The sequence below is a fragment of the Poecilia formosa genome, unplaced genomic scaffold, assembly GCF_000485575.1.
Source record: "Poecilia formosa unplaced genomic scaffold, Poecilia_formosa-5.1.2 Scaffold5, whole genome shotgun sequence".
Lineage (NCBI taxonomy): Eukaryota > Metazoa > Chordata > Actinopteri > Cyprinodontiformes > Poeciliidae > Poecilia > Poecilia formosa.
Genome location: NW_006799944.1, coordinates 5,347,305 through 5,360,295, shown reverse-complemented (window position 1 = coordinate 5,360,295; position 12,991 = coordinate 5,347,305). Strand labels below are relative to the sequence as shown.

The following is a 12,991-nucleotide window of genomic DNA, read 5'->3' as shown; positions in this document are numbered from 1 at the left end:
TGACAACAGTGATTCAGAGACTTATCACAGGACGTGTAGTTTAAGTGCAAAAACAGTCTTAAAACATTTGATTTTTTCTTTTTCTTCCGTCCCGATGGAAACTAGCTTATCTTCTGCAGCAACTTGTCCTCTTTCAGTCTGAACGGGACGCTCACAGACATCTCTGCAATGAAGTGCTCACAGGCCGTCTTGGTCACCTGCTTACAGAAGCGAAGGTCGATCTGACAGATGCTGCCGCAGCGCTTGAAATAGTTCAATGAATGATCGGTGACTCTGTTACAAACTGGAATATAGTGGGGAGGAAAGGAGAACGGTTATTAGTTTTGCGTTAATCAAAGGGGGGGGGGATCACGTTCTTTTCACATTTTGCATTTTAAAACTATAAATACAGGAGCTCCTTATTGATTTCTACAAAAAAAAAACAAAAAAAAAAAAACACTACTGACGGATTTACAACTACAGTATACACAACTTTTAGAAAGAGTAGGGAATGGAGGTTTTCTACACTTTATTTTCCAGGCACGTCAGAAGAGGAAGCTCATTTAGTAACTATTTTTAATCAAATAACCCATCAGACAAACATGTGTACAGTTCTAGCTTAAAAATAAAAAGCTAGAACTGCACACTAATGTCTGTAGAGAAGCAACATTTCAGTCACCCAGGTTTTGGTTCCCTCTTTTCGGATCACATGAGGTCAAAAAACAGAGAAATTATATGGATTTCCCAACTTCCTTCAAGAGGTAAAACAGAACTCTACGCTGTGGGCCACCGTTAGTCAGAGCGACTGTTAAAGTAGGAGATTATATAGTTATTTTAGCAGGGCTGAACCTGAAGAAAGTCTGATTACCCATCTTATAACACCAGAATGGTATTCTATGAGAAAACTGTGTGTGCTAAAGTTTGTACAAGTGACAAGCATAAACTTACATGTCCCGCATTTTAGGATTAATTTTTGTATTAAGTAAAAGAAAATAAGTTAACATATTTCAGAATTCTGATATTTAGACTTGTTTTTTCTAAAATCAGATAAAGCATTGTGTTATTTTAGCGTCACACGAGTCCATTTAAAACAAACTGGTTTGGCTTCGTTTGTGTCGAGGTGAAAAACTTTTCTGAGGTGGTCTGATGCAAATCCAAGCAAACTTTAGAGCGGTTCTGTTATGGTGTGAATGGGATCCAGCAGCTCCCAGATACAGTCTGAAAACTTGAGCCAAACGGCTGTACGTGCACATCAGTATTTATTGCTACCATTCTAGTGCAGGTCTCACCTGATAGGTTGATTTCTGTGAGTGAGTCTCTGGTTGTAGTTCCTGCTGCAGTGAGCAGGTTCACAGACTGGTCGTTGATGTGGTTGCAGTAACTCAGGTCTAGCCTGGAGAGCAGAGGCATCTGTCGACTGATGAGACGCAAAGACGTGTCGGTGATGTCCAGCCCTGCCAGCCGCAGGTCCTCCACGTTCCGCAGCTTGCAGCGATTATCCAGCTGACCTGTTGGTGTAGCATGCATTAGTTCACATCTAATGCTAGGAGGAGAATTGTCATCAAGATACATTCAGGCGTAGTAAAAGTACACCAACAACTTCCTATGACGTAAAGTGAGTTAATGTTAGCCAACATGCTAGTGATAGTTCAAATACTCTTAACTGCATAAGAGCTAACATTAGCTTTACAGCTAGTGATAGCCCATATCCAGTTAAGAGTATCTGAACTAACATTAGCTTTACAGCTAATGTTGGTATTTGTTTTTGCATATTGAGTGGCGTGTGTTACTATAAGTCAACATGCTAATGATACTCTTTATGCTAATGTTGTAATTTTAGAAAGAATTTACATGTTAGCTAATTTTTATACAAAAGCTAAACTTAAAGTGAGTGGAGTGAGTTAATGTTAGTTTCCCCACTTACTCAATGGAGTATGTTGGTGTAGGTCAACATGCTAGTGATGCGGTGTTTTATAACTTTGTTTTTATGATGCAAAGCACTTTGAACTGTGCTGTGTGAAAAGTGCTATTCAAACAAACTTGATTGATATCCTTCATGCTAATGTTACCACCTTAGCTAATTATTACTGACAATTTCCTTCCTAGTAGGTAGAACTAATATAATTTACACTATTCTGTACATTTCTGAGAATGTTGATTCTTCTTCACACTCGCCATAATGTGCTTATGATTTATGGTGCTCCAGATGAAAATTATCCAAGTTCCTTGTGCTGTACCTGGTCTGTTGTCTGTGGGCGGAGAAAGGAGATCCCTCATCTGTGCGTCTTTGAGTCCCTCCACCCACTGGACATCCAGAGTGCGTAGCAGGGGGCAGCTGGACGTGCAGAGTGCAGAGACGGCAGCCCAGGAACAACCTGACAGCTTTAACACTCGCAGACCTGGAAGTTACAACCGTATTTTCCGTCACTGATCCAAAAAAGAAAAAAAGGACACCTTTATTCTCTACACCATGTGTGCGTCTCATATCCAAGTACCTGGTAATCTATTAATGAGCCAGCTCAACTGCTTTTTGGAAATGTTCGTCCAGCTGAGGTCCAAGGAGACCGGCTGTCTGCGGATTATCCCGCTGAGCATGAGCGGCGTGATGGAGGTGCAGCGGTTTAAATCGATGTTTGTCCAAAGTCTCTTGTCACAACACCTGGTCACAGGAAGAATAAAGGAATAAAAATCTGTGTGACGCATCAGGTCCAAGCACAGCACAGGCTCATTCATACATCAACATCTAGAACATGTACAGTCATTACTGAGCATTTAATATAGTGACGCAATAATCAACAGGGGGCACCAATCATTTTATCTCACCTACTTTGTACTTTTGCCTAAATCTTAAATAGATTTCACATGTAAAAATATTGGAAAATGTTTTAGTATTCTCTTATTGTGCCTCTGGAATCACCTGTAGTTAATCTTGCACTCCTTTCATTCCCCAATTCAAATTTGCTACCTCTATCAAATAAAAGAGCATTTTCATGTTCAGCTTGTGAATTTACCATCGGTTCCAAGTCTTGCAGATTCTCATGCAGACACACAACTCCTGGTGCGACAGATAGCCGAATATCTTCATCCAGACTTCGCGCTGGAGGATGTGTGCTTTCCCATCTTTCAGGGGCAGTCTGTCGGGAGGCGGGCTGATCGGAGGCGGCCGGATTACGTGCCTTTCCATTTGGACGCACTTGGGCGGGGAGCGCGGCGGCACCGGCCGCGTAGTCGGCGTGCTCCGGTTGAAGCCCAGGGGCGTGATCTGACTTGGGTAAAAGTGGCGCAAATCCCAGGTGTTCCCGTTCATCTCTTTGGTCTTGAGGTGGGACCTCTGGTCGCCGAGTTCGTTACCGTTGCGGAACAGCTTCTTTGGCTCCTCGTTCTCCGTCTCCGGCTCCACCTTGAGCGGCTGCCTGTTCTCGTTGGCCAGGCAGTCCTCGGTCTTCTGGATTTCCTGGTTCAGTGCTTTGCTCAGTTCTCGGCTCAGCTCCCTGTTGGGCAGACGCCGCTTACGGCGAGCCTTCGGACGGGGCCCCCTTTCCTGCGTCTCGCTGCCGCCCTCGCTGCTGGGGCCGGCCTGCGGAGAGCTGCAGAGAGAGTGGTCGCTGTCTCCAAGTGGGGTTTTGATGGAAGAATTCAACGAGTCGTTTCTGGAGTCCCTGTAGTCCCCTTCCTCTTCAGCCTCTCCGAAGCGGCCTTTCCTGTCCACGCCGCTGCGGAAAGAATGCTCCCTTCCGCCTTCCTCGTCATCATCATCTTCCTCCTCCTTTTCCGTCTTGATTTGGGGGAGAAGTTTAGAAATGTACGAGTCGTCTGACTTGTCCTGCAGAAGAGAGATTTAGCATGAATGAATGAATCTCATAAATTAAAATGAGCTTGATAATTCCCATTCTGATGATTCAATTCATAAGGATCATTTTGTTCAGAGACTTTATAAACTATTTTTTATGTTATCGGTTGTGTGTGTGGTTTTTATTTCCTTTTTTTTCTGTTTTCATTTGTTTTGTGGGGGACATTTAAAATGTCCTCCAGTTCCAGTGTAAAGTGCATAAAGTCCATTTTATTTTGCTACAGATTATCAACTGAATTGAGATCTGGACTTTGACTGGGCCATTCAAATAAGAATAGGTTTTTTAACAGAGTCATTTCATTGTGTAAAATCCACTCCAGTTTTAAGTTTTTACAGCCGCTGGCAGATATTGCAGTACGTCTGTCCTGTATTTACCTCCCCCAGGCTGCCACCAGCCCATCCCTTATGAACAGAAGCATCTCACATTATGATGTGTAATTATTTTTTTTTATTTTTACAAGAGGGACTATAAAGTTCTCATCTTACCAGACGACTTTCTTCCACATGTTTGCTTATGTCGCCTACATAGTTTGTGGCAAACTGCAGAAAAAAAAACAACAGAAAAGAACAAAACTTATGACTTTTCTTCTACCAAGTCTCCATGAAATCCACATTTGGAATGTAATATTTGCCATGTTGACATTTTCCCCCACCCGAGCTCTGGGTTTCTTATTGCTTTATTACCCAAACCAACTTTAAAACTCTCATGGCTCCTAAAATAAAAGAGCCCAGAAAATACAGCATTCAAGGAGTCACTCGCAGTTGCGAAGATGCCGATTCTAATCCGCCGCCTTGTAAAAGTTAAATAGATCTGAATAGTTTTGCAAGGGGACTCCAAGTCACTGGCAGTTATACCAACCTTCTTCCTCACGTTGAGGTCCTCTTCATCGTCGTCATCGAAAAGCTTCCTCTTCTTCCTCAGTTTGTCCTCGGGTCTGGGCCTCGGCAGGCCGCTGGGGGACAGCAGCGGCGGCTGCCGATGGAGAGCCTCCTCGGTCCTGTATCTCGGCGTCTCGTCTCTGTCCGGCTTCCTCTTGGTCGCAGAGGAAAGGTCCCCCTCCTCCTTCGCGGGCTTCTGTTCCCTCAGCAAAGAGCCGGGGAGGTTGGAGGCGTACTTGAACCCGGGGCCCCTTTTTTGCTTCAATACCAAAGGGGACAAAAGCAGTGGAGATGACTTTATACCTTTAGCCTATCGTGACTAGAAAGCCCTGTTTGATATTGAACTAGCCGCGCTTAAGGTTGAAGAAACACTTCTGGTTGTCGGGGGTTTCCTGCCTCTGTCCGATACAGTCATGTGAAGGACTTTCATAAACGGCAGAATTAACAGGAAGTGGACAGCAGATTATCATATATAAAAAAGATACACTGAAACTATCTAAAAGAGGAAGCGACTCTTCTCTTTATCGTTAAGGTAACTTTGCAAAGCGTTATCAAAACTTTGCAGGATTAACACTCGGGGTGCAGCCTTCGGCTCGTGCATGATTGTACTCACTTTTCCACTTTTGCCTGCGTGGTTGCATTTGGGACATTCCCAGCAGTTAGGCAGCTCGTCGTTCACCACACCTGAGGCGTCGCTCACCTGACAGGAGAAGAGAGAAGTGTGAAGAAGAGAGAAAGAAAAATACATAACAAAAGGGAGTAGGATTTCAACCACAACAAGCCTTAACAGAGTCCAACAAGGAGCGAGTTTATGGGAAGTGAAAGCGACTGTTGCGATGTGTGGCTCGTCAGGCCGGTCAGCGCTGTTCAACCTGATTTATTATAAATATAAAAAAAACATTTAGAAAAAAAAAAACATGTCAGTTGATCATCTGTGCAAACCTGAATCAAAAGAAAGCCGATTGCTTTCATTTTTATTTTTACAAAAAAAATATTGAACTCATTTTTGTAAAATGTAAAGTCATGTACTGTCATCCTCCAACATAAAAAGGAAAAACAAGTGACACGTAGCCAAAAGATGTCCATCAGTCCTAACCAGCTTCCTGGCCACAGCATGATGCTGCCACCACCATCTACCTTGCAGATATAACAAGATAGGGTGACATGCAGTTCTTTTTGCCACATATATTTAATATGCTTCACCTCCCTAGAACAGTGGTCTGAAACAACTCCTAATATCTCTGCCTTATAATGATAAAGAATAAACTGAAGTTTTAAATATAAATTTAACAACAAATAGGTTTTTTTTTAATCATAAAAAACTGTTATAATTAGCTGATTTCACAACAGAATGGCACTAAAAGATAACCAGTGATTTTGATTTCAATTTTGACATTAAGTCAGAAATGATGATCATCCCACAGAAGGAAATGTATCCATCTTATTTTCTGCTAAACTTTTCTTTATTTGAAAACCTACAAACCACAACGAAGTGGGGCTTTTTTTAAAAATGACAAATTTCCTGAAGTAGATATTTATCAGCAATTTTAAGTTGTCTTTTTCTTCTTTTTTTTTTAAAGGTTATGCAACATTTGTGACTCTACATAAGTCTGATTTAGCTGCCTTTATAATTGCAAAGGGTGCTCCTTTACAATCCCCTCCTAACCAGGAATTGTAATTTCTGTTGCAAATAATCATCTTGCAGCAGCAGCGGCGGCGGCGGCGGTCTGCCCAGATCGCCACGCCATCTACATGTATTGGCTGCATGAAGAGGAAGTGGCTTTTAGACGCCATGAGGAACTTACACGTCTTCAGCTGTGCTGTGCAAGTCAACAAGGCATTTTTATGAGAGCTACTGTGTTTGTTTAATAAAATGAAAACACTGCTGACATTCTGGTTCTGTCAGCTTAAGTAGCAGCACGGCCTTAAAAAGCGGGTCTGATCACGTCTGGACCAGCAGAGACATGTTTCCCACTCGACGAGCTGGGTTTTTGTTTCTTGGCAGTCGACTTCCAAACAATTACAGGTTTGGAGTTTTGCCTTGCAGCTTAAAGGCTAAAAGTCAAACTAAAATGAAATGGAGTCAGGCTTCAGCCATTATAACCTCATAACCACACGAGTAAGAGCAGCGGGTTTCATAAACAAAAAACAATTTCCGCATCAAATTAGCTCCAGATTCTAGCGTAAAGGGGGCTGAGTCATGTCGTAACGACGTGGCCTTCCTGGGACGCTGCGCCAACAAAAACGAGTCACCATGGGAACGGTCCGGCTGAGGCTCTGCGTACCTTGAGGCAGTTGGGGTGGACGATCTCGTTGCAGATGGAGCACTCCATTAGCATGAAGTTGAACTTTTCCTCTTCGTCCTCCAGCGTGTCCTCCTTCCCCGCCTCTTTACACACCACGCACACGGCCGTGTGGGGCAGGACGGGCTGCGGGGGGAGCGAGACAAACGAGAGGATTTAACGGCGCTCAAATGGCGACTACTCAATCGCTTTGTACTGTATTTCAACCAGCTTGGGAATGACTAACTCTTTCGCTGACTCACCGCGATGCACTGCCTCATGATGCAGGACTGCTTCATGCGCCCCGGACCCCCAAACTTCTTCATGTCCTTGCAGAAGTGGCACTCTCCGCATTCAGTGCGGAGACACGCCTCGCACTTCCGGCAGCGCGTTCTCCTGCGCCTGGCTCCCGACGCGCTCCGGTTGGACGGCAGCTTGACGGCCGACGTCGACCCCATCTTTGGCTTCGGACGGTTGACTGCTCGCTGCTGGAAGACAAAAACGGTTCATCGAAAACCAATTAATCTGCAGGTCCAAGAGTTGATGTTTTTATATGGAGAGGTTTAGAGAAATTCTCTTGGTAAAACGCCAAGTCAGCATACTTTACTGACTCGCTGATGCTGAACAGACATGTGATTGATTGATTGTTCTCCTGTTCACTTCAGCTTCCAGAAAAAGGTACGAACTGAACCTGCAGGTCAAATACTGAAAAATCTGATTTATTTTGCCTATTCATTGAACACATCAAAGCTAACTACTCCTACAGTTTTCAGTCTTTAAACACATCAAACAGCAGCATGTCCTTTGATGCACTTTTAAATAAAGTTTTCACATAGGAACAAATGTCAGTTTTTTTTTTTTTATTTTATTTTAAAATCCCTTGGATTTAAATTTCAAACTTAAATGTTACAAAAAGAATGTTTTATTTGCAACTCGCAGCTTCCAGGGTACAGTTCTTTGTAAGCCTGAGATTTGGAGTTTTGTTGTAGCGCAAAATATCCGAATTCCTCTGCAAAAACTATAGCAAATATAAACAGATGAACTCTACTGACACCACGACCTAAACGCAGCGAATGCATGTACGGGTTTAAGCATCAACTAACTGCAGGTTAAGATCCTGCAGAAACAATATACTCGCCTTAGGGGGAAGTTGTTTTTTTGTTTTTTTTTTAATCTGCAAGGAAAAGTGGAAAAGCACGTCAGAAGGAAGTTTAACCTAAATATTTGATATTCAGGGCTGCGCTGCATGAACACTATCGGGATTAATTAACAATAATTTAATACTTCGTCACTCAGTTGAAAAATTCTGATATCCCCATCATGCATTCCTCTACACAACACAAGTAGGCCACACAAATGAAGCCTCATCTGGTCCAATTGAATTTAAACATGTAAAGTAGAACAGTAGGAGGAAGGCAAACAAATCAGTAAAACCAACATCCACATTTTTATAGTAGAAAAGCTGCAGCAATGTTCATTAAATTATCTTCAATATCAACCTCTTTAAAAGAAAAATATCTTCCTCGTTTCCATGGCGTTACTATGAAATACAACAAAAAGAAGAAGGCATCTCAGCTCCTTTCATCTTCACAGGAGACGTTACCTTGGCAACAGTTCGCCTTGCTGGTGGCAAATGTTTAAATAGGGGAGCGTGACAGATGGATAAAAATAAACTCGCTGGAGGTGGTTATGATTTCCTTTGAGGTTGTGAACATCTTTCTGATTTATTCTTATAGCATTACTTTTAACAGGTGCACAGCCCCCACACTGCTGACTTGCTGCTAGCTCCTTAAATTGTTACAAGTTGGCAAACAACTGGAGGCAGATTTTGTTTCTGCTTGCATCCAGGGGACAGGTAAAACAGGTAACGTGCGTCGGGAGGCCAACGGGACAATCTGGGTTAACGACAACAATGACTAAAGTTTTACTGAAGAGGAAAGGTGAAACTTGTCCTGATGACTCCAACTGAAAACATCCAAAGTAAATCATTACATGACTAATCTCCTCTCCCTAATCCTTCAGATAACAGATTCCAGGGTTTCTTCACATTCTTCACCCCCACAAGACTGAATTCCAGACTTTTCCTAGACTGTTTTCTAGTGCTTTGTGCCATTTTGAAGAGAACACAATACGGAGTCAAACACAAAAGTTCACCATGAGCTTATGGGAGACATTTCTAAAGGAATTAGTGGGAAAAAAAGGAAAGACAGAAGGACAAGAGAGACAGAGGTTTGGAGGAATGCACAGATATAAAATTTAGCCTATAAAGAAGGAACTAAGTCTGCAATCACATTTTTCCCCCCCAAATTTGACACTTTCCAGATTGTTTTCCCTCCCCGCTGCCCCGATAGCTCGCCCCAACGGCTGCTAACAAATTATTTCGACAAAACGCACTCCAGCAGACGCATCCAGCTCCTGTAAAAATCAAAAATAATAATAATAACCATAAAAAAAATGTGGGAGGGAACCAGTGAAGGATGAGCAGCTGCTCCAGGGATGGCCGTGACTGTCAACATCACAACTGTTTGAGCCGAAGTCGCCTCATCCCTCACCTGACCTCTGCGATGACAAATGTTTACCACTTTCATACGAGGAGTGTCGTTTCACTCCAGAGTATTTCAAATCATTATGCTTACTTTGACCTCTGATCAAACCAAAATACCTCAAAGTATGCAAGTCATGCATCAAACGCTAGGCGAGCAGTAGATAGTAAAAATCAGTAGTGAAAGCGGGCGTAAGAGCAAACTGCTTATAAATGACCGAAGGTGCAAAGTCCCACTTCTACATGGAAAGTTTGGTACGGATGATATTCAGGGCTGCGCTGCATGAAAACTATCGAGATTAATTAACAATAATTTAATTATTTTAGCCGTCACATCTTTGAGAAGGAAAAATAAAATAGAAATATGGACCACCACGATAAAGTTAGTTTTCGATGATGAGGAAGTGGCCATAAGCAGCGAAACAAGAGGTTGTAGTTTTCACAAGAGATGAATAATGTGACTTTTTTTTTTCCTTTGTGCATTATTTTATCTCCTCTGAAGTCTATAATAGTCTAATATTTAAATATCTGTGAATTTAAAGTCAAATTCCTGCTTGTGCAGATCAAGACAATAAACTGGATTCTGAGAGTAATTTGTGCAATTCTGCCATTAAAAGAGACTGATAGGATGAAACGCCTAATATAAGTAACATCTGGCTGCTTGGACGGACTCTTTACACGTTTCCTGTCCACACTTTAAATCGATCCAAGTGATCGAGATGCTAAAGCTTCATTAGAGAGACAAAATAGAAACTGAAGAGTGAGGAAAGCAAAGTTAATACCAATTAATACCGAAATTGCAAGTTTGCAGTTTTCTAAAATCCTTGTAATCCCACTTTTCGGAAGAATAAATGGAAACAAATGTGAGAAAAAAAAAAAAAAAGGATTATGTTCTTGAATAGCATCCAGGTCGATGCTTCCCTATAAATAAAACAAAAATGTACCGCCGTGAAAGTTGTGACAAACAAAAACCCTGAACACATTTGCTGAAGATGGCCCCTAGAGCCATAACTGCATCAGCTGATTCGTGCTGACTGTTTCTCTGCAGTAATATGACAGGAATTTGGGATTGGCTGCAGAGGCCTGTGAGAAAAAAAAAAAAAAAAGACAGCTTACTATGCCAAGCACAGTCGTCTGACTCAGCCTCAGTTCGGATTTTGTAGGAGAAAGTCACAAGGCTCATCATCTGCTGAGGTCCTCATAACAACAAGTGCTGCTGTCGACAACCACGTGTCACGGTGGAAAGATGTGAAAACATCATCTTTGATGTTGTACTGATAATGGAACCGTGTTGTGGGTACAAATATTGTGCAAGCACATTGATGTGGATCTTGCATCAGCACTTTTAAGCGTTCCTCATGAACTCTACCAAGCACTCCGTCTTTAATTTGCCAACAAAACGAGTAAAATGTGAAGATCTGCGCAACCGGACAGTATTTGTTTGCTTTTTATTCAGGGTGGTGGGATATGGGCACCCCCAGTTTGAGAAGCAGAGGTCCAGCAAGCACCAGAAGTAAAGCCACTTCATTGTTCCCTCTCCCCATCCCCCTCCCCGGTCCCTGCCTCAACAACATTTCGCCCAAAGCCGTCTTAAAGGCGCAGAGTGGCAGGACAAGTTTTGGAAGAGTGAGGAAATGAATCAAAAGAAAGAAAGCATTTTCAACGTGGCAGGTCGGTGTTCGGGGAGCAAGAAGAGCTTCACTCCGGGTTTAGATTTAAACACGCTGAAGCCGAGCTGGTGGCTTGGTGGAGGCTTCTGGTAACAGGAAATTATCGAAATCATGACCGGACCGAAGCTGCGCCGTATTAATGGCCAGCTCAAAATGGGTCAGTTGTAGCTAACATCAAAGGAGCAGAGTGTATGTTGTGTCCCGGACAGCTAGTGTACAACAGCTAATAAACATCTTTATACGTGTATGTAATACTTAGCTAAGTGTCCATTATTACAGGTGAGGGATATTTATAAACACCTTTTTCTAATATCTTTGACTGAACCTGACTCACACAAACACAGAAGAGCGGGTTTATCGTTAACCTTAAGCAACCACACAAAAAAACCCAAACCGCCTTTCTTCCTCACATTTCGTTAAACTTCCCACGGACTAAAATAGTCAATATAATGAAGAGTAGCGGTAAGTACCTGCTCGGACTCTGACTCATATTCTTCATCGTCTCCGCTCATTGACAAGGCCATGACTCTCCTCTCTCATCGTTTGTGAACAGCAGAAGGAAACTAACATGGCTGAACGAGCTCACAGCTCAGATCGTCCCCCCTCCCACACAGCAACACGGCCCAGCAGCTGCCAGCTATGTTCACCGCGCTGCCTTCAGGCGCCACAGGAAATATCAGCTTCCTGCTCACTTAAAGAGATAACTGAATTTTTTTAAGCAAGATCATTGTAAGAGACTATAAAAAGGTAAAATATTACCTACAATATAATAATAATTGCAGTAAAGTACAACAGATCACATTATTCTTGACTTTTATGACAGGATATACACCGAACAAGTGAACCTGGGATTCATAATTCCATAATGGTTTATCAATAGGACTCTTTTTTTGTGCTATGCTTTTGTTGATAAATACAGTGGTTCCAGTTCGTTTACCTCTTTATATATTCAACGTTACATGCACATCTTTCATGATCACATTTGATATATACCTAAGCGTACGCTAAAGCTTCAATGAAGTGGTGGGATCATTTTGATGATGGAAAAGGTAACAAAGAATGGGTTAATCACAATCAGCATAATAACTGCAATATTGAACAATAATATTATAATGATAATACATTTTTATGGGAAAAAAGTGGGAGGGAAAACAAGGTGATGGATATATTTGAATAGCCCAATTTACCTTGGTAATAAAAATAAAAATGTAGTGACTAGAAAAATTGTGATTTGAAAAAACACTGAAAACATTTACTAAAGCAACTGTTTTGGCAAGTATTTTTGTAGGGGAGCCTTTCTTTTAATATAAAGCCAGATTAAGGTTACTTCTTCTGCCAACCTTTTAAAAGAATTGTATTTTTTTTTTAATCTCGTCCTATCCCTTTAAACACAAAGTCCAGCCAAAAATTTAAAAATTAAAAAAATTAAGGATGGAAAAAGACAAAATGAAAGCTAACACATCACAAATTGTACATTTAAGTTTATGTAAAGAAATTTACAATATTTATAGTTAGGAACGACAAACACTGCGTAAAGTGAATGCACCATGGTTTTAGCAGGAAGTGAAGATGTCAGACACAAGATGACTCTCTCTAATAAATTTCCGTCTTTGTTTATTTTATTTACTTAATATGTTAACCTTTACCATTTTAGAGGAAGACTTGTAACTAGACATGTCTTCCTCTGCAAACTGAATATTTAAACATCATTCGTAAACATTGCTCCGATCTATATTTAATTATATTCTTTTCTTAAATCAAGCCATTATTTTTTATCTCTTAAACTATC

General features: G+C 41.6%; 1 protein-coding gene across 3 annotated transcripts; it reads right to left on the bottom strand.

The window, feature by feature from the left end:
* On the bottom strand, positions 1-11,829 carry kdm2ba (lysine (K)-specific demethylase 2Ba). Of its 3 annotated transcripts, none has more exons than XM_007564772.2 (11): positions 11,673-11,829; positions 7,254-7,478; positions 6,994-7,137; positions 5,322-5,408; positions 4,689-4,976; positions 4,316-4,369; positions 2,991-3,802; positions 2,475-2,638; positions 2,217-2,378; positions 1,269-1,487; positions 1-283 (listed from the first exon to the last, which is right to left on the bottom strand). In XM_007564772.2, the coding sequence occupies exons 1-11, from the start codon at positions 11,724-11,726 to the stop codon at positions 102-104; spliced, it is 2,391 nt and encodes a 796-aa protein (XP_007564834.1). In that variant the 5' UTR covers positions 11,727-11,829; the 3' UTR covers positions 1-101. The 3 variants fall into 3 exon arrangements, with proteins under 3 accessions (XP_007564834.1, XP_007564844.1, XP_007564837.1); XM_007564782.2 differs by having other exon boundaries at positions 4,689-4,967; XM_007564775.2 differs by having other exon boundaries at positions 7,254-7,475.
* Between the last annotated feature and the right edge of the window lie 1,162 nt (positions 11,830-12,991).